At 37.0% G+C, this 22,193-nt stretch overlaps 1 protein-coding gene across 2 annotated transcripts in view; it reads right to left on the bottom strand.

Annotated features, from left to right (window-relative positions):
• CFAP36 (cilia and flagella associated protein 36) overlaps nt 1–16,110 on the bottom strand; it is a 29,679-nt gene extending 13,569 nt beyond the window's left edge. The window contains exons 1-3 of one of the 2 annotated variants that reach the window (XM_007075390.3): nt 15,814–16,110; nt 12,680–12,744; nt 11,849–11,950 (exon numbers count right to left, since the gene is read on the bottom strand). In XM_007075390.3, the coding sequence (XP_007075452.1) occupies nt 11,849–11,950; nt 12,680–12,744; nt 15,814–15,928 (282 nt within the window). In that variant the 5' untranslated portion in view covers nt 15,929–16,110. The remainder of the gene's footprint in view (nt 1–11,848; nt 11,951–12,679; nt 12,745–15,813) is intronic. The other variant, XM_015544886.2, reaches the window with a different exon arrangement.
• Between the last annotated feature and the right edge of the window lie 6,083 nt (nt 16,111–22,193).

Below are 22,193 nucleotides of genomic sequence, written 5' to 3'. Positions count from 1 at the left end.
AAGCTTGAGAACTACTGAAACATTGGAAAAAATGAGCCCTTAATATCACAAGCCCACTTCCTGCTTAACCATGTACTAGCTGTGTGACTCTGGACATATCATTTAGTCTTTTGAGCTTCAGTTTCTTCCTCTGCAAATTAGTACTCTAATAATAATAGTAATACAGTATTTTGTTGAATCTAAGATTCCATAGATGAGTAAAATGAATCATTACTTCATGTACCAATAAGAAAAGAAAAAAGAACCTTCCAATTACATTATGTCATTCATTATACAATGCATTCTCATTTCAGAGATATTACAACAGGAAAAATTTTCACTTTAGCATGAAATAAATTTAATAATAACTTTCTGGGGTGACTGGGTGGCTCAGTCAGTTAAGCATCCAACTTCGGCTCAGGTCATGATCTCACGGTTCATGAGTTCAAGCCCCGCATCAGGCTCTGTGCTGACAGCTCAGAGCCTGGAGCTTGCTTCTCATTCTGTGTCTCCCTCTCTCTCTGCCCCTCCCCTGCTCATGCTCTGTCTGTTGTCTCTCTCTCAAAAATAAATAAACATTAAAAAAACAATAATAATAACTTTCTGGTTGGGTGTTGGAATTAAGTAAAATGAGAAAGCACTTTTTTAAACTGAAAAGTACCCATAAAAGTAATTGTCCTCGTCCTGTTTATGCTGGTTAAATATCAAAATGGTGCACTAAACCTAACAACTTTACAGCAATGGGGTTCTTCTGGTTCAAGGAAGTGGATGTGAACTTCCAACAAAGGCAGTTGGAGGAACTAAATACAAGAGTTAACTCCAAAAAAACCAGTTTAAAAACAACAATCCCCCAAGTAGCCACTAAATTATCTGAAATGTCAAAGTACTTTGACAGAAGACTGTGAGATCAAGTATATGTGATGTTATTTGTTTGAGAAAAGCACATTAACAAAAAAATGAACACTGAGTATTTGAGAATCTGACTTAAATGAGTTTACAAGACATTCAAATATATTCATACTTAGCCTAAGATTACCCTATGGTTATCTCTGCTTAGAGTTCACTATGCCATATTTTGAAAGGTACAGGTGATTTCATGTTCTCACACTGCTCCATTAATAGAACTACAAGGAGAAACAGATGAATTCATGATTACATTTGGAGACTTCAATACCCTCTATTAACAATAGATCCAGCAGGCAGAAAATCAGTAAGGACATAGTTGAACTGAACAGTACCTCAGTCAACTGGATCAAATTGATATTTCTCCAACAGAAAAATACACATTTTTCTCAAGCACACATGAAAAATTCACCCAAATAGACAACATTCTGGGGCATAAAACACATCTTAATAAATTTAAAAGAATAGGAATCATACAAAATATCCTCTTAGACCACAACAGAATTAAACTAGAAATCAGTAACTGAATGATAGATGGAAAAAACTAAAATTCTTGCAGATTAAGCAATACACTTCTAAATAACACATGGATACAAAAACTACAGGGGCTTCTGGGTGGCTCAGTCGGTTAAGAGTCCGACTTCGGCTCGGGTCATGATCTCACCATATGGGTTCAATCACCACGTCGGTCTCTGTGCTGACAGTTCAGAGTCAGCAGCCTGCTTCAGATTCTGTCTCCCTCTCTCTCTGCCCCTCCCCTGCTTACACTCTGTCTCTCTCTCTCTCAAAAATAAACAAACATTTAAAAAAAAGAAAAAGAAGAAGTACAGTTGAACAACATTAGGCTTGGGGCACTGACCCCTGTGCAGTCAGAAATCTGCATATGACTCCTGACTCCCCCGAGCTTAACCACTAATAGCCTACTGATGACCAGAAGCCTTAGCAATTATATATTGCACCAATTAACACATATTGTATATGCTATATGTATTATATCCTGCATTCTCACAATAAGCTACAGAAGAGAAAATGTTATTATGAAAATCATAAGGAAATTAAAAGGCAACCTACTGAATGGGGGAAGATATTTGCAAAGGACACATCCAATAAAGGGTTAGTATCCAAAATATATTAAAAATTTACACAACTCAACACCAAAAAACCACATAATCCAATCAAAAATGGACAGAAGACATGAACAGACATTTCTCCAAAGAAGACATGAATAGATGCTCAACATCACTCATCATCAGGAAAATGCAAAGCGAAACCACAATGATATATCACCTAACACTTGTCAGAATGGCTAAAATCAAACACAAGAAACAAGAAGTGCTAACACAAAAAAAGTAAAACACAAAAAACAAAAGAAACAACAAGGATGTAGAAAAAAAGGAACCCTCATGCACTACTGGTGGGAATGTAAACTGGTGTAGCCACTGTGGAAAAATAGTATGGAGCTTCCTCAAAAAATTAAAAATAGGATAGGATCCAGTAATTCCACTACTGACTATTTATTCAAAGAAATGAAAACACTAATTGAAAAAGATATATGTACCCCTATGTTTACTGCAGCATTATTTACAATATTTACAATAGCCAAATTATAGAAGCAGCCCAAGTATCCAGTGATAGATGAATAAAGAAGAGGTGTGGGTTGCCTCGGTAGTTCATTGGTTAAGCGTCCAATTCTTGATTTCAGCTCAGATGATCTTGCAGTTTGTGGGTTTGAGCCCCACATCAGGCTCCATGCTGACAGCGCAGAACCTGCTTGAGATTCTCTCTCTCCTTCTCTCTCTGCCTCTCCCTAGCTCTCTGTCACTCTCAAATAAATAAACTTAAAAAAAAAAAAAAAAGAGCGGGTGTGTGTGTTTAAACATGCACACACACACAGACACACACACACACACACACACACACACACACACACACATGCTGGAATATTAATTATTCAGCCACAAAAAATAATGAAATCTTGCCATCTGCAGCAACATGGATGGATCTAGAGAGAAAGACGAATACCATTTAATCTCATTCATATGTGGAATTTAAGAAGCAAAACAGATGAACAAAGAGAAAAAGAGACAAACCAAAACCACACTCTTAACTATAGACAATAAAGTGATTGCTACCAGAAGGGAGGTGGGTGGGGGTTTAGGTGAAATAGATGAAGGGGATTAAGAGTAAACTTATCATGATGAGCACTGAGTAATGTATAAACTTGTTGAATCACTATATTGTACACCTGAAACTAGTATAACACTGTATGTTAACTATACTAGAATTAAAATTAAAATTAAAATTAAAAAAAACAAAAAGAATGGGCGCCTGGGTGGCTCAGTTGGTTAAGCATCCACTTCGGCTTGGGTCATGATCTCGCAGTTCATGGGTTCAAGCCCTGAGTCAGGTTCTGTGCTGACAGCTTAGAGCCTTCAGATTCTGTATCTCCCTCTCTCTCTGCCCCTGCTCCACTTGTGATCTGTCTCTCTCTCGCGCTCTCAAAAATGAATAAACATAAAAAAATTTTTTTTTTTAAATCTGTGTAGAAGAGGACCCACACAGTTCAAACCTGTGTTGTTTGAAGGTTAACTGTAGTCTTAAGGGAAATTTCTTGTTAAAAGAAATTTAAAAAAGAATTTTTTTTTTAGAGAAAGAGAGCACATGAGTGGGGGAGAAAGTGGGGGGAGGGGCAGAGAAAGAAAGAGAGAGAACCTTAAGCAGACTCCACACTTAGTGCAGAGCCCAACATGGGGTTTGATCCCATGACCCTGGGATTATAACCTGAGCCAAAATCAAGAGTTGGACACTCAACCAATTGAGCCAGCCAGGTGCCCCTAAAATATTTCTAGCTAAAAGAATATACAACTTATCAAAATTTGGGGAGTACAGTAAAAGTAGTGCTCAGGGGAAATTTATAGCATTAAATGCATATATTGAAAAAGAAAATTACCTAACATCAATAATCTAAGCTTTCACCTTAGGAACTACAAAAGAGCAAATTAAATCCAAAATAAGCATAGGAAAAAAATAGTAGAAATTAGAGAAGAAATCAACTAAATTTAAAATAGAAAATCAATAGAGAAAATAAACAAAACTAAAAGTTGATTCTTCAAAACTATCAATAAAAGTGATAAATCTCTAGCCAGGTTAACTATGAAAAAAAAAGAGAAAAGACATAAATTACTAAAATCAGGAATGAAAGAGGATACATCACTACAGATCCCAGGGACATTAAAAGGATAATAAATATTACTGACAATTCTATGTCCACAAATTTGATAACCTAGATGAAGTGGACCAATTCCTTGAAAAACACAATCTGTCAAAGTCACACAAGAATAAACAGACAATTGGAATTTGTCTATATCTATTAAAGAGAAGGAATCAATAATTAATAACCTTCCAAAACAGAAAGCACCAGGCCTAGCTGGATCCACTGGTAATTTCTACCAAAAATTTAATGAAGAAATTATAAAATTTCTCTACAAAAAAAAAGATAACTTAGAAGAAAAGTTACAGATTCATATTATTTCTCAAAAAAATAATGATTAAATATTTGTTTGCAGAAGTTAAATAGCATAGCCTACAGAATGATGTAAAAGATGTTCTATTGATTCAAATTATTGAGAAAAAAAAGTATGACTTTGAAATTCCCTATCTCTTCCATATATAACTTACTCAGTGTGTATGCTATTTTCCTACCACCCCTCCTTGCATGATTCAGATTAGGATTTTACATGTAATTGAACATGCATATGCTGCCCTCAGATAAGAATCTTCAAAAACAGGGAAAAAAAAGGAATTATACCAATTTTTTACAATCTCTTCCAGAAAATAGAAGCAGAAGGAGTACTCCCTAAGCTATTTTATGTAGCTAGCATTATACTAATACCAAAACTAGACAACGACACTACAAGAAAGAAAAGCACAGAACAGTATCTCTCATGAACAGAGATACCAAAATATCCAACAAAATATCAGCAAGTTGAATCCAACAGTGCATGAAAAGAATTATACACCATGACCAAGTGGGATTTATTCTAGTCATGCAAGGCTGATTCAACACCTTGGAATTAATTAATGTAATCCATCACATCAAGAGACTAAAAAAGAAAAAAATCATATGATAATATCAACAGATGCAGAAAAAGCATTTGACAAAATCCAACATCCATTCATGATAAAAACTCTCAGCAGATGAGGAATAGAGAGGAATTTCCTTAACCTGATAAAGAACATCTACAAAATATTGATAGCTGGGGCACCTGGGTGGCTCACTAGGTTAGGCAACTGACTTTGGCTCAGGTTATGATCTCACATCTCATGAGTTTGAGCCCCACATCAGGGCTGTCAGCACAGAGCCCAATTCAGATCCTCTGTCCCCCGCTCTCTCTGCCCCTCCCTCACTCACTTTCTCTCTCTCTCTCTCAATCAAACATAAATATTTTTTTTTAAAAAAGCAAAAAACATTAAAAAAAAAAAACTTGACAGCGAACACCATACTTAATGGTGAGAAACTAGATGCTTTCCCGTTAAGATCAGAAACAAGTCCCCTCTTCCCACTCCCATCCCATTCCACATAATAGTGGAAGTCCTAGCTAATGCATTAAGAAAAGGAAATTAAAGGTACAAACATTAGGAAGGAAGAAATAAAACTGTTTTTGTTCACAGATGACAGGATTGACTGTAGATTATTCCAAAGAATCAATTTAAAGAAACTTCTGGAGGGCGCATGGGTGGCTCAGTTGGTTAAGCATCCGACTCTTGGTTTCAGCTCAGGTCATGATCTTGCAGTTCCTGAGTTCAAGCCCTGCATCGGGCTCTGTGCAAATGGTGCGGAGTTTGCTTGGGATTCTGTCTCTCCCTCTCTCCCTACCCCTCCCCTGCTCATGCTCTCTCTCTCTCTCAAAATAAATAAATAAGTATTAAAAAAAAAAAAAACCTCCTGGAACTAACAATTAATTATAGCAAAGCTGCAGGATAGGTTACTATACAAAAATCAATTGCTTTCCTTTATACCAGCAATGAAAAATGGGAATATGAAACAAAAAGACACATTTACATTATTTCTGCAATCAAATAAGTACTTAGGAATAAATCTAACAAAATACACAGAAGATCTATAGTAGGAAAACTAAAAAACTCTGATGAAAGAAATCAAAGATAATCTAAATAAATGGAGAGATATTCCACGTTCATAGATAAAAAGACTCAATATTGCTAACATGTCAATTCTTCCTAATTTGATCTGTAGATTTATGCAACCCCAAACAGAATCCAGCAAGTTATTTTGTAGTTATCAACAAACCAGTTTTTAAATATACATGAGAAGTCAAAAGACTCAGAATAGCCACACAATATTAAAAAAGAAAGTCAGAGCACAGACACTAACTTCAAGACTTATTACAAACAACAATAATCAAGGGGAACCTGGGTGGCTCAGTCACTTAAGTGTCCAACTCTTGATATTGGCTCATGATTCATGGCATCATGATCTCATGATTCATGAGATTGAGCCCCATGTCAGGCTCTGAGCTGATAGCACAGCTCGCTCTCGCTCTCTCTCTCTCTCTCTCTCTCTTTCTCTCTCTCTCTCTGCCCCTTCCCTGTTCGTTCACTCTCTTTCTTTCAAAATAAATATATAAACTTAAAAAAATAAACTACAATAATCAAGACGTATGGTATTGGTGAAAGAACATACAAATAGATTAATAGAACAGAAAGAAACTGAAAACAGACCGACACAAACATAGTCAACTGACCTTTGACAAAGAAACAAAGGCAATCCAATGGAGAAAAAATCATCTTTCCAGCAAACGGTGCTACAATGACGGGTCATGCAAAAAAATGAATCTAAACATTAAACTTACACCTTTTACAAAAATTAACCCAAAATGGAACACAGATTTAAATGTAAAAAACAAAACCATAACACTTCTAGAAGATAGTGTAGAGAAAATCTGGATAACCATGGGTTTGGCAATGACTTCCAAAGATACGACACCAAAAGCATAATCCATGAAAGAAAATTGATTAAATCATGGACTTCACTGAAATAAAAAACAAAACAAAACAAAACAAAAAAACTTCTGCTCTGTGAAAGACTTTGTTAGAGAAGGAAAAGATAAGCCACAGAAGAAAATTTTGTGAAATATTTGCAAAACCCATATCTGATAAAAAAAAAGACTTGTATCAAAATTGTATATAAAAAAGCCTTATAATTCAAGTACTAGAAAACAAACAACTCAATTTTAAAATGGGCAAAAATAAACCACTACACACATATTAGAATGGCTAAAATGCAAAAAACTGACAATACCAAGTGCTGCCAGAGATGTGGAGCAACAGGAACTCCCATTAATTGCTGGTGAAAATTAAAAATGGTACAGCAACTTTAGAAGAGAGTTTGGCAATTTCTTACAAAGCTAAACTTAATCTTACCATATGACCCAAAAGTCTTGCTCTAGGTATTTGCCCAAATAAGTTGAAAACTTTTATGTCCACATAAAACCCTGAATATTAGTATTTAAGCTACCAAAATGTCCTTCAAAAGGTAAAGTGATAAACTGTGGTACATCTACATAATGGAATATTACATGACAATAAAAAGAAATGAACTATCAAACAACAACAAAAAAAAACATGAAAGAACCTTAAATTCATATTGCGTAATGAAAGAAGCCAGTATGAAAAGGTATATACTATATAATCCCAATTATATGACATTCTGGAAAAGGCAAAACTAGAGAGACAGTAAAATGCAGTGGTTGCCAGGGGCAAGGATGGAAAAGATAAATATGTAGGACACAGCGGGATTTTTAAGGCAATAAAACTATTTTGTAACATACTGTAATGGTAGATATATGACATAAAGTATTTGGCAAAACCCATAGAACTGGACAACACAGAAAGGAAACCTTAATATAAACTGTGGACATTAGTCAATAATAATATATCAATGCTGACTTACCAATTTTAACAAAAATACCACACTAATGAAAGATGTTAATAAGGGACACTGTATAAGGCAGCTGGGTGGCTCAGTGAGTTAAGCATCTGACTTTGGCTCAGGTCATGATCTCACAGTCCGTGAGTTCAAGCCCCATGTTGGGCTCTGTGCTGACAACTCAGAGCCTGGAATCTGCTTCAGATTCTGTCTCCCCCTCTCTCTGCCCCTCTCCCACTGGCACTCTGTCACTCTCTCTCTTTCCCTCTCTCTCAAAAAATAAATAAACATTAAAAAAAAATGTTTAAACAAGGGACATGGTATTATCTGCTCAATTTTCTGTAAACCTAAAACTGCTCTAAAAAATAAAGTATTAATATTTAAAAATCTTACTAGCACTCATACGAAATATTGTTTATTATCCTGTGTGTATTTTAGAAAATGAAAGTTACACTACATATGTAATCTCTTCAATGATACAAGTTATCGGAAAAACAGCATAATTTTGCCAAATTACTATCATAATACAAAAGTATTAATGTTTATATTATAAAAGTCAAAGCAAATCAAGTAAAAAACAAAAGTAAAAAATACTGTTGTCTCTTGCCATATAGAAGTCTTCTGCAATATGGTACATAGAAATCAATGATGTACTTTATCCTCAACAAAAAATCACAAGGAAGTCACAATGAAGGAAGTCATTTTTGCCTCCTTCAGTCGTAAAATACCACAAAATTACAAAATTCAACTGAAGATGACTGAGATTATGAGTATCTCAGTAGTTATTATATTATATTTTCTGAGGTTAATTCATGAGAATTTTTTAAGAATCACATATATAGAAAAACATGTCCTCACAGATTTGTTGTTGTTGTTGTTTTAAACTAGAGTTCTTCATCTGATGCATTCCTTGCTATTCCTGCTGACATCAATAAATAGAGTATGGCAGAAGCAGTGGTCTAGGCATAACGATGACCAAACCCGATGAAAAGAATTTTGTTAAGTGGGCTTTAGCAGTAAAATTCAGTGGGAGCTGGTTAAAACAACTGAAACCAAACCAAGCAAACCAAACCAAAATAAAAATTACCTCCTAAGTAACCCAGGGCAAGCAACTGGTTTCTTGAGTTAATTCTTAGGCACCCTATACTGGCATATGTAATCAGCATTCTGATCTTTCTGTGTAAAGATTAGATTATTGCTACAAAGCAGTAAATAACATAGTTTTGAGCTGTTCTTCTGGTAATGGTGATGGCCTTGTGCTGACTGAATCAGGTTACTGCTATTCAGTATCTGATGCTACGTGTTTGCTCCATAAGAGAATACAGCTAACTAGTCCACATGGGGATTGAACCAGTGACCCTGGCCTAATTAGCACACTGCTAATCAACCACCAAAATAGCTAGTATTAATTGGGAGGTGCTTCCATTTATAGATCACTTTATAAATGTCAGGTATTGTGCTAAATGCTTTATGAATATTATCTCTTAAATTTTGCAAAAACCTTCCAAAGTAGATACTACCCATACTTTACAGATATGGAAACTGAGAATCAGAATGGATAAGAAAGGAAAACAGTACAACAGTCTCCATGGTCTTGTAGCTAGCAAATGAAACATCTAGGACTCAAATCTAGGTCTGTCTGTATCAAAAGGCTTGTCTCCTACTACATAACAAGACTGTATTACTAATCAACTCCAAATAAATCAAAAGGTCTTATATGACAGAACAAAAGAGAAAGATGCATTACTCTTGAACTAAAAACAGTATCTTAAAATTCTGAACATCTTCATTCACAAATAATTTAAAGTTATCCTAATAGTGAAAACAAAAGATGGATGAGTCTACCATTAGCATGAATATCTTTATTCACAAAGTAATTCAGGCTAATTCACAATGGCTTAATTAAGAGGTTGACAAATATTAACCAAAATAGAAAATATTCCTGAAAAACAAGGAAAATAAAAACAAATATCAATGTCTTAAAAGAAACCTAAATACTAGTTAATAATTTTCAAATTATTCCTGTTCAACTAAAAAGGAAAAGAAAATATTGCCTATTATTATACTTTAAACTAAACTTATGGTACATATAGAATAAAATCTATTGGTGAACAACTTTTGCTTTACACCATTATTAACTAAAACCAAATGTTTATTTACATTAGTGCAGCATACCAATAATAGTTAAATATATTTTTCAAAATGTCATGTTATATTAAAGACGTTCTATCTCTAGAATTAGAGATGATCATTAAATAAGCAAAACTTGTGCAAAAGAGAACTATAGTAGGAAGTGCTGGATTAAACAGTAGTCAAAGCAACCTCTTCTAGGCCCTGATAAGAAGATAATTTAAGTTAACAAACATTTATTAAGAACCTCCTGCTAGGAACTAAGTTCTCATCTCTGTGCTAGACACTGGGAATGCAAAGATACTCAAAACAACTCAAAGGACTTACAATCTAGAAAGGCAAACAGACTTTTAAGAAACTGTAATTCTACCAAAAATGTACAAGTGTCCAGTGAGGTAGAATGAGTGCTAGTCTACCCTAGCATAAGAGGGATCAGGAACACTGCTACAAAAAGTAACATTTCAGCAAGGCCCTTATGTAAGAGGGATTCTCTGGATAAGGGAAAGATAATGCAGTGGGAAGGTGGGGGCCAAACTTTCCAGGGTTACAGAATGGCATGAACAAAGCCAGACACATGGATGTTTACAAGAACAAGTGGCCTGTAATGACTATAGTACATAATATATTAGAGAACTATAGCAGAAGAATGAACATATAATTTAGGGTCACATCATAGACAATCCTCACTATCATCTGGCTAAGGAATTATAGTTTATTTGGTGGAAAATGGGAAGCTAAAACAACTTGTGAAGAAGGCTATTTGGTCAGTAGCAACATATCCCCATCTTGAACCTCTGAGCAACAGCTCACAGTTGGGAGTGCCTGGACAGGCATCCTAGCACTACTTACTTAGTAGTGGACTTTGCACTGCTTAATATATATGTGCATGAGTTCTTTCATTTCTACGTGGAAATAAAATAGTGCCAATTTTTTTTTAATTTAAAAAAATTTTTTAAGTTTATTTATTTATTTTTGAGAAAGAGCAGGGGAGGGCCAGAGAGACAGGGAGAGAAAGAATCCCAAGCAGGCACTGAAATGTCAGTGCAGAACCTGATGTGGGGCTTGAACCCACAAACCAGGAGATCATGACCTGAGTTGAAATCAAGTCAGACACTTAACCAACTAACCCAGGCACTCAATAGTGCCAAATTCTTTTTTTTTTTTTTTTAACGTTTTATTTATTTTTGAGACAGGGAGAGACAGAGCATGAACACGGGAGGGTCAGACAGAGGGAGACACAGAATCTGAAACAGGCTCCAGGCTCTGAGCTGTCAGCACAGAGCCCGACGCGGGGCTTGAACCCACGGACCGCGAGATCATGACCTGAGCCGAAGTCGGCCGCTTAACCGACTGAGCCACCCAGGCGCCCCAATAGTGCCAAATTCTTAAGAGGCATCAGGAAGATTAAATGCTAGAATATATGTCAAGTGCCTAAAACAGCAGCTAGCATGAGCCCTCAGTATATATTAATTATAAAAACACATAATACTGAGTTCGAACCAGTACTGCAGAACTAATGAGACAATAAAAGTAGTTCCAAGGGAAGGAATTCCAAGGAAGCGTTTACTATGAAACTGCTGAGATAAAAAAAGGAGCAACTGAAAACCTATGCAAGATCTATATAAATAAAACAGTAGTTTGGACAAACCCTGTGATCTATTATAGTTCTGCATTCAGAAAGTTCCTTTTTAGCTGCATTAACTCATTAATACCTCAACTGATCATTTCTTGAGGTAATTATAAAAAAGAACCCATATATGATGAATTAGCTTTTCACTCTTACAGTGTCCAAAATAGTATACTTTGACAATCAAACATAGCCAAATGCAAGCAAAACCCTGGACATTTTTGTTAAAATTCTATGTCAGTAGAATAACACAAAAGCAAAACCTGTGATGTACGTGTCTTTGCAAGAGGAGAAGTGCATGCTTCTTGAAATTGATCTTCATTAATTCCCATCTCTTTGAGGTAACTTTCCAACAGCTTTTCAACCTAAAAAAGGGAAAGTTTAACTTTTATAATTTACATAGAAAAATTCCAAAAGACAGTTTTCATGTTAAGTATTAAATTCTTGCTTGCAATTATTAATTTATAGCAAATTTTATTATATGGCAATGACAATGTCTTTCACCAAAAAAAACAAACAACAAAAAGTTAAAATTTTTGCAGAGAATCAAATGAAATTTTATTTCCTCTGCTTGAAATAATGGAAGTCAAGGTTATGATGTTCAGTGTGGTACAACTCTTCTGCTACTCAGAGCCAGTTTTTAAAATCACAAGACAATCATGTCAAATTAATAATTAACACTTCTCTGGATTAATCAGAAGAATAAGAATAAAATTTAAAGATTAGAGGCAAGATCTCTTAAAATAGCTACCCTAAATCCATTCTTTAGATTCTACAGTAGAAGAGATAAGAAGTCAAAAGGATGAAATACTCAGAGAAGCCTTGCAGCCTGATGGAACTGGTAGTACTATTAGGATAGATTGTATGTTTTAAAAAACAAAAATGTTTAGGTAGGCTCTATGCCTAACGTTGGGCTCGAACTCATGACCCCAAGATTAACTCATGCTGTATGACTGAGCCAGCCAGGTGCCTCAAGGTGGGATTTTTTTTTAATTAAAGAATTTTAAGATTGAAAAATCCATGTGTTTAATTTAGAAAAGCTAAAATTAACATTATTCTAATTACCTTTTAAAATTAGTGGAAAAAATACTCACTAGTTCTTTGTATTCCTGATGAATCTCTGTATAGGTCAATTTGCTTTCTTCTTCATCATCAAAAACTAAATTTAAAAGAAAAATATTGTATAGTGTAAAAAAGAACAAATCATTTGATTAATGCAAATATAAAACTCCACTCCTTACATCTTACATTGAACTCTCATTCTTATAACTTAGCTTTTAGGCTTTGAATTCTTGAATTTAAAAAGAAACTGTGTGTGTGTGTGTGTTTACACACACATATATGTATATTAGTAGTAATATATGTTGTGTATATATAACATATAACAGTGATAATTGGAAACAAGTTTTTTCCAACTTAAGACCTACTTCATGGTTAAGACAAATGCTAATTTTCTACTTTCAATAATAAAAGGCAGCAGTTTCTTTATAAACTTTTAATGGAATATTATTGTTAATAGTTTTAAAATATTAATTCCTTTTACAACAGGCTCCAGATTATGTTATCATACTCAAACTTTGCAAATGCAAATTTTACTGAAAGTGACTAGCTAGGCCACTTTTGCTACATATAAATCAGTAATGAAATTAAAATAAATAAAACCAAAACAAATGTTTGCTCAATGATCATATATGTGAAACAATGTGTATTAGAAAGATATATATTCCAAGAAGCTACAATCTAATTAGAGGACAGGACAAATTCACGAATTGTCAACAAGAAACTTTTTTAATTCCCCCTAAGTGATCTAAAATGCAAAACTAACTCCTTTAATTTTTTATCTGAAGGTCTTCAGTGACTGTTCTTTGCCTAGATAATAAATGCAAAATCCTTAGAAGGCCAGACAAAACGTCCAAGATTAGATCCCAAGTCTCACCTCCCACCACTCCAAAACCCAAACTTTCCACTCTCAACATATACAATTACTTGGAATACCACCAAACATAACAACAACAAGTGGTGCTTCAAACTCCTGTATATTTGCCCAAGTGTTCCTAGATCTCTTGGCCTTTACCCAGTCCTCTTCTCCCAACTGTTCTTAAAGACATTGCAAATGGCCCATTCTCCCAGACCTGCCACCCAATCCCAAATCCTAGGCTGGTTAGATCCCTGCCTCTGAACCCTTAAAAACTGCACTACATGCCTTCCTTTATTATGACACCTGCCACTTTAGATTTAAATTTCCATTGACCTTCCTGTCTTCCCCACTAAATCATAAACTTCTCAAGCACAAGGCTTTTGTTTCATTCATCTTTCTATCCCCAGCTTCTAGCCCACAGACACTAAATAAATAACCTCAATAAATTGAAATAAATGCTGATATCACAGGCAGTACAAAACTAATCTTTAAATTATCTGAGGTAGTGGGGCGCCTGGGTGGCTCAGTCGGTTAAGCGTCGGACATCGGCTCAGGTCATGGTCTCACCCTCCGTGAGTTTGAGCCCATGTCGGGCTCTGTGCTGACAGCTCAGAGCCTGGAGCCTGCTTTGGATTCAGTGTCTCCCTCTTTCTCTGCCCCTCCCCCACTCATGTTCTGTCCTCTCTCTCAAAAAATAAATAAATAAAAATTAAATTATCAAGGTGAAGAACAGCACACTGAAAGTCACTCAAGTATTAACACTGTTATTTCAACTGACGCTGGGATGTTACTTCCACTTCTACTGCCATCTGCTCTATGTAACACAGGGCATACACACAATATAATAGCTACTTAAACTGTTTCCAGTTAATTGTAAACCAAATTACTACCTTACATGTGTATAAGGCTGAGGATTACTGCTTCCTTGTAAAATTACACAATCAGATGTATTATTACCGAGATGCACCACTTTTGATGTTTGGGGATAAAAAGAATGATGCTTTAATTTTTTTTTTTTTTTCATTTCAGCATTTAGTCTCAGAGGCATAAATAGAATCAAAAGGTGAAATAATTCTTTATTTTCCTAAAGGAGAGGTCAGAATTCCACATGCTTCATCGGTCTCAGAATTTTAAATTCTTAAAAAGATCACAAATAAAAATAATTTTGAACTTCTTTAGAAATGACCCATAAAAACAAGACAAATATTATCTGAATTTTGATTATGGTGTAATTTCTATTATAGTAATGAAAAGATCCAATGGTCAAACTAAATTTTATCTTTACCAGAATCATGGAATCTCAGGGTTGAAAGGACTTTTAAAAGGTCACTCAGGATAACTAATCATAGTTGAATTCCCCTCTATAACATCTCCATGAAGTTGCTGTCAAATCCACTTAAACACTGCTAGCTCCTGGGAAACTCATTACCTCCTGAGGTAGGCTAACTTAACTGGGATACATTCTGTTAGGGAGCACTTCATAGAAATTTGTAGCTAGTACCCACTGACCTTAGCTCTATCCCACTGAACCTTACAAAACAAGTCTAATTCATCCAACATAAGGCAGACGTTCAAATGATTGATGGATATTACTACCTTAAAAGTCCTGCCTAGCTAAACAACCACCATAACAGTTAGGCATTCATTCATATGACATGGTTTCTAGTTCCTTCTCCGTAAATGAGCTCCAATTTGTCTCCGAAAACTGAATGCAGAACTCAAAGCGTGAATGATAAGGACCTGGAGGTCCTTTTCCCTTACAGGGAATATTATGCCACATGTATATAGTTCATTTGTTAGAAAATACTCTCCCCGCCCCCACCCCAAATTTTTGTACAGCAGAGAGTTTGAGTGTTCAGTAAAGGCAATACAGGCCACTGGGTCGCCAGCTCTGGGCCTGCTGGAATAATAGCATGCCCTCCCTTTGCGATCAACTGCTTAAATAATAAGGAACATAGGTAAACTGACATCTCTCCTCCCAAGTCACTGGGGAAGTTGTTGAAGCCCACCCAAACAGTCCACCTGCCCAAAGAAGAAACGTGCAGTATCGGGTGTAAGACCCAACAACACAGGATTAAAGTCTGATGATTTTCGGATGTGCTCGGGCTCAGGGAAGGGGGAGTCCCCGTCTTCAGTTCCGTGAAGGAAGACTGGCGCAGTGCCAGCAATACCTCCTACAAACCAGCTCTAAACCTCGCCGACAAAGGTAAAAACCTAAGAGATGAGAGGTGGTTCGTGGTGACCACCTTCCGGCCGATGCTGGGGAGAGAGACACAAGAAAGGGCTGTCGGTTCGGTATCTGGGTTTTACCTTCACATTTCTGCTCCACAAAGTCCAAGATGGGGATGGACCAGTCCGGGCCTCGCAGGAACCCAGCGATGCTCTCCACCACCCATTCCACCTCATCCTCTTCTTCCGCAGCCATCCCGCTTCGTGGGACGCCGTGGAACCCTAGGCCAGACCGCCGGAGCCTGCTAAGGCCCTAGGGCCGCAGCGGGCCGAGAGAGAATGGGAGAAGAAAGAGTTGTTCCGCAATCGCTCCGCTACCTGGACGAAACCCACAAACCAGTTAACGTAAAATGGTCGCTATGGCAACACGCGCAGCCGCCCCGGACTGCCTCCCGGAAGTGAAGCCAGCTTCCCTGGAGCCTGCTCCTCTCGGAAAGGGCCATTTGAACAACGTTTTCGATTGGCTGGGAAAGGACAGTACTGCATCAAAAGATAGCCTTCCGCCTATTGGCCCGGAGTTGCTAGGGCTGAGAGCAAAAGTGTAGCCATTGGCTGGAGGCCATAGCAGGAATCTCTACATTCTCTTTTCCTAGAAGTGCGTGGGGGCTCACGCTTAGAAATGGTGCAGTGGCGTACGCGCAGTGGCTAGTCTTCTCTCGGTAAGGCCTTCAAAGGCTTCAGTTCGCCGTTGTATACTTAGCACCTCAGTGCCAACGATATTCAAACCCACTGGGCCAGAAGCGTTTGTAATTAAAGGGTTTGAAAATACAAAGATAAACAATGTAGCTCTGGCTCTATCTGGAGCTCAGGGCTCCAAGTGGGTCTTTAACCTTTCATGCGTACATAGAAAACACTAGAATTAGGAGATTTTCAAGGGCAAAATGGAAGTTAATATTCATTTAAATAAATGTTTACATAAGCATTTTTTAAAAAATGTTTTCTCATCATTGAGAGAGAGTGTGAGCAGGGGAGGGGCAGAGGAAGAGGGACAGAGGATTTCAAGTGGCTCTGTGTTCCCAGCAGAGAGCGAGATGGGGCGGAATTCAGGAACCCTGAGATCATGATCTGAGCTGAAATCCCACGCTTAATGACTGAGCCACCCAGGTGTCCTGCATAACAAAATTTTATGTCAGATAACACCAACTCAAATTTTAAATTAGGGTCCATTATGGAATGGGTCTTCAAAGATCATTGCCAAAGTGCTTGGCGTCCCAAAATATCTTCAGACAGCCTTATATATTGTTGCAGTAAAATTTCAAGATCTAATTAGCTATATCAGTTCAAGAATCAGGCAGCATCCTATATGTCAAGTAGAAGAGAGCTCCAAAGGTCTACAGGAAATTAAAGATTTTTAAGGTAGAGAGTGGAAAAAATGGAAATTGTTAGCAAAGAATCCATTGTTTGAGGTAAGGTCACCCTCCTAAGTGGAACGGAAAAGATGTATCAGTAAATTTCCTAATGCTGACCAAGAAATTCCCATGTTAACTAGTTAGAGGTTACATTTCTAAGGAGCTGAAACTACAGTTTAAGTCTTGGTTTACTGACTTGGGACTTAACCTAAGTGACACCATTTGGGGCCTGTGGCTTTCTTTTTAACGATATATTTACATAAAAGGGATTATATTATATGTACAGTCATGGAACTTTTTTTACTATGAGGTCACTTTTCATATAAAAATACAGAACTCCTTTCTTTGCAGCTGCAAAGTATTCTATAAACTACCATTTCATTATTTTTAGCTTGTGTATATATACACACACAATATCTTAGTGAATGCAGAGATGTGATGATTACTCTGCAGTCTTTTTCTTTTTTTCCCTCCCTGATTGGGTGTACTCTACCATTTTTTCCTTACAAACTGCTGAAATAAATATATTTGTGTCACTAAGAACGGTTGATTTTATTGACTATTCTAAGGAATAAATTCCAGAAGAATTGCTAAATCAAAGTATATATGTCTTGATTTATTTGACTAATCTTCAATTGCTAGATTAAATTACTTCAATTTTTTAAATTCATAAACAGTCTGTAATGAACATCAATTTTTGAACCCAAGTCTCATTATTTCCTTTGAGTAAATTCCCAAATGGAAAATTACTGAACTTCTTTTAAAATCTTTTTGAAAGGGGCGCCTGGGTGGCTCAGTCGGTTAAGCGTCCGACTTCGGCCCAGGTCATGATCTCACTGTTTGTGAGTTTGAGCCTCACATCGGGCTCTGCTGACAGCTCAGAGCCTGGAGCCTGCTTCGGATTCTGTGTCTCCCTCTCTCTCTGTCCCTCCCCTGCTCATGCACTCTCGCTCTCTCTCTCAAAAATAAATAAACATTTAAAAAAAATTTTTTTAATCTTTTTGAAAAATGTCTTTGCCAATCTACTAGGTTAAAAACAAAACATAATTTTAATTTCCATTTTTAAATTTGAAATTGAGCATTGTTTGACATTGATTAGCCTTTGCATTTGTTCCTGGATTATCTTTACATATCCTTTGACCATTTCTTATTGGGATTTCTTTTTTATCTATTATTGATCTATAAGAGCTTTTTATACCCTTTGACACATGTTGCAATGACATGTTTGTCATTTGTCTTTTCATTTAGTTCATTGTGCGTTTTGCTGTATAGAAGTTTTGTATTTTCCTTGTAGACTTTAAATGGGAGGTTATAAGTTAATTATTTTCCTAAGTGGATAGCCATGTTCCAAACACCACTTGCTGGAAATGGGTGTGATAGAGTGTTGTTTTTTTAACTACTGAGTAGAGGAAAAAGGAAAGGAGGATATCATCATTCTTAGGCTAAACCATTGTGACACCAGACAAGGATTTCTGTGGTGTTTATTATTCTCTTTTTCTGTTTTCTAAACCAGCTTAAAATAGAAATCCCACTTTTGTTCTGCCAGTTCTCTCTTTTCATAAAGAAGCTGCTTGTATGGTTTCTAATGAGCCTAGAGGCCACAGAGTGCTATTCAACTGCACTTGGCATTACTTAGCATTAGAGTCTTCATCTTCAGTCTCTTCCCAGTGCTCTCCCATTTCACTAGAAGCAGACAATAACTGGGATGCACAAGCTCTCCTTTCGTTTATTTTCTTAGCATTATTCCTGAAGGTGGGTGGGCTGAATTTCTTCAGGCCTTCAATTTCTCTCCTTTATTTCAAAACATTTTATTATTTCAACTTTCCCTTCATAACGTAAGGCTTTTCATTTCATTCACTAGTTGGGATTCTTAAAGCCAGTATGCTTATACAGTTTAACAAAATATGTTCAATATGTTCATCGTGAAATAACACAAACTCAAAAGAACAGTGCACATACTCAGGGCAACCCATGTGGATGCACTGGAGCATGAATTAGAAGATGATGTGGTGGGGTGGGGGGGGGGGAGGGAGGGTGGGGAGCCTGGGTGGCTCAGTTAAGCCTCCAATTCTTGATTTTGGCTCAGGCCATGATTTCACGATTTGTGAGTTTTAGCCCCGCATTGGGCTCTGCATTGACAGTGCAGAGCCTGCTTGGGATTCTCTCTCTCCCTATTGCTCTGCCCCTCCCCTGCTCACTCAGTCTCTAAACAAACAAACAAACAAATAAATACTTCTAAAAAAGAAGAAAACAATGTGGATATTTGTTGTGTGTTGTGCATTTTACCATAGGTCACTGTGTTCAGTCAGGTAGTGTTTTTCATGCTTCATAGTAGTGCAAAGCATAGTCATCTCTTGAAAAATCACAACTTTTTATTTTGGCAGTTTTATTACTTTTTATCTACTACATATGAACAGATTTTCATACTGAAGACATGTGTTGTAGGAAAAGAGACCAAAATAGATAACACATACACACATATATATGTACACTCCTCACACACACACAGACATATGTATACAACCTCCCCCACAATAAACATACATATATACATACATCTACAGTACTTGTACCTGAGGGGTGATAGGGGTTTAATTGTGGAACACATATAAAAAGCACTTGGGGGACGCCTGGGTGGCTCAGTTGGTTGAATGTCCAACTCTTGATTTTGGCTCAAGTCACGATCCCAGAGTTGGGATCAAGCCCTGCATTGTGCTCCATGCTGAGTGTGGAGCTTGCTTGGGATTCTATCTCCTTCTCCCTCTGCACCTCTCCCCTGCTCGTGCTCTCTCCCTTTCTCTAAAAAATAACAATAAAAAGCCCTTGGGACCTTGGGATGCTTGGTAGTTAGTAAATTCTCTGTACATATTAGCTATTCTCGTTATGTATAGTCTTTTTCTTTTTTTAACCACTTGCAACGGGGGTGGGGGGCGGGTGAGAAACAATTCTCTTTATTTTGCCTTTCTCCTTTCACTGCCAAGTCATTTGTGTTCTTTGCTACAGTTCTGCTGAAATCTGCTTCTTTCCATCCTCTATGGGAACTGAGCCTCTGCCTTACAAAGTGGTTAAAAAGTCCAGTCTTAACATGACTGCGTTCCCCCAGGTTTTTCAGGGACGATGTAACAACTAGAAACATTTGTGTAGTGCTTTGTAGTTTACAAAGGGATTTACATCTATTTGACTCAGTGCAACCTTGAAAGGTAAGTAAAGATGTTACTAAGATTTTCCCCATCTTGTAGGACTGCTAGGATTGCTGCAACAAAGTGCCACAGACTAGGTGGCTTAGATGACAGAATTTTATTTTCTTGCAGTTCTGGAGACTGGAAGTCTGAGATCAAGGTGTCAGCAGGGTTGCTTTCTTCTAAGTCCTCTCGCGTTGTGTCCTAGATGCTGCCTTCTTGTTGTGTCCACATGGTCTTCCCTCTTTACCGTCTGTACCAAACTTTCCTTTTCTTATAAGGGCATCAGTTGAAGGGGAGCCTGAATATAGTATCCCAAAATGTGGCACTTTCAGGATACTGATTATTTTGAGCTAAAGGCAAGTGAGAACTCTCTGCTCTCTCACCATCTGCAAAGCAGGGCATAAATTTGCCCTGAGAAAGGTACTCTCCCCATACCAGTAAGAGGAGAGGTGAGGAGAGGATTCTTGTTGCTAGAGATGAGGAGTCAACTCTGAGATGACTTTGCACAAACAGACTTTACAAAAATAACCCTTGTCTTACATTAAGAAATCTTCATCCCCCGCACATATTTCCCAGTCACTTTTGCACAAGTAATGCACTCTAGAAGCCCCAACCCTCTTTCCTTTGTCTAGTCACTTCTCCACAATTTATCACCTTTTGTTAAAAAGGTATACAAGCCTCCAAGTCTGTTGCCTCTTTGGCTTTTTTCACTTCTTTTTTGTGAAGCCACCATGCACATACAATGCACATACTTAAAAGTTAAGTATTGATAAAATTGGATGCCTCCTCTCCTGTTATTTTGTCAATTTAATTTGCTCAGCTACTAAACCGAAGAGGGTAGAGGAAAAGGTTTTTCTTTCCCTCTGTAATCATACTGGATTAGGGCCCCCTGCCAGTGACCTCATTTTAAATTAACCCATTTAAAGGTCCTGTCTCCAAATACAGTCAAATTCTTAGGTAGGGGGTTAGGAGATAGGAATTTGGGAAAGACACAATTCGACCCACAACAGGTGGGAAAACTGATACTTTTGGAGGTCAAATTTCTTGCCCAGAGTTGGAGCAAAGTCAGGGCTTACACTTCCCTGTACTTGATACTTAAGCAACAAGGTACCTTCCAACTTTCACATTATAATATATCACAGAAACTTTCCCATACCAATGAAAATATTTCTGCATGATTCTTCTTAATGTTATCTAGTGTCTTAGCTTGGACTATCACAGAACACCAAAGATTAGGTAGCTTATAAACAACAGAAATTTATTTTTCACAGGTCCTGAGGCTGGGAAATCCAAAATCAAAGAGTCAGCAGATTTGGTGTGTTTGGTGAAAGCCCACTTCTTGTTTTATATAGATAACTTGTCTTCGTGATGGGCCCTCATAGGTGGAAAAAAGGGAGCTCTCTTTGGATCCCTTTTATAAGAGAACTAATCCCATTCATGAGGGCTCCACCCTCATGACCTAATCACCTGCCAAAGGTCCCACCTCCTAATACATCACCTTAGGGGTCAGGATATCAACATATGAGTCACAAACAATTCAGTTGATATTTATTGCTTTCCCACTGTGTAAACATAACACAGTTTATTTCAACAATCCCATATTGATCTAGGCTGTTTCTTACACTAAAAAATAATTCTCCAGTGAGCATCCTTGTAACTAAGGCTTTGCACCTAATCTTTATCATTTTGTGAAGATGAATTTCTACAAGAATTGCTAAATCACACAGTATGCAGTTTTTAAAGACATCTATACCTATGAAGGTTTTTTTAAAGTGAAAGTATTGTGAATTCTGCAATAATAATGGTTAAATGCTAAGTAATTCTTACCCTTTTTATTATTGTTTTACATCCATGAGTCCACACATCCACACACATGCAAAAATATATCTCAGATACATTGGTGATTGCTAATCCAATCAGACTATGACCA

Source organism: Panthera tigris, chromosome A3, assembly GCF_018350195.1.
Source record: "Panthera tigris isolate Pti1 chromosome A3, P.tigris_Pti1_mat1.1, whole genome shotgun sequence".
Classification (NCBI taxonomy): domain Eukaryota; kingdom Metazoa; phylum Chordata; class Mammalia; order Carnivora; family Felidae; genus Panthera; species Panthera tigris.
This window is presented reverse-complemented; position numbering and strand designations above follow the sequence as displayed.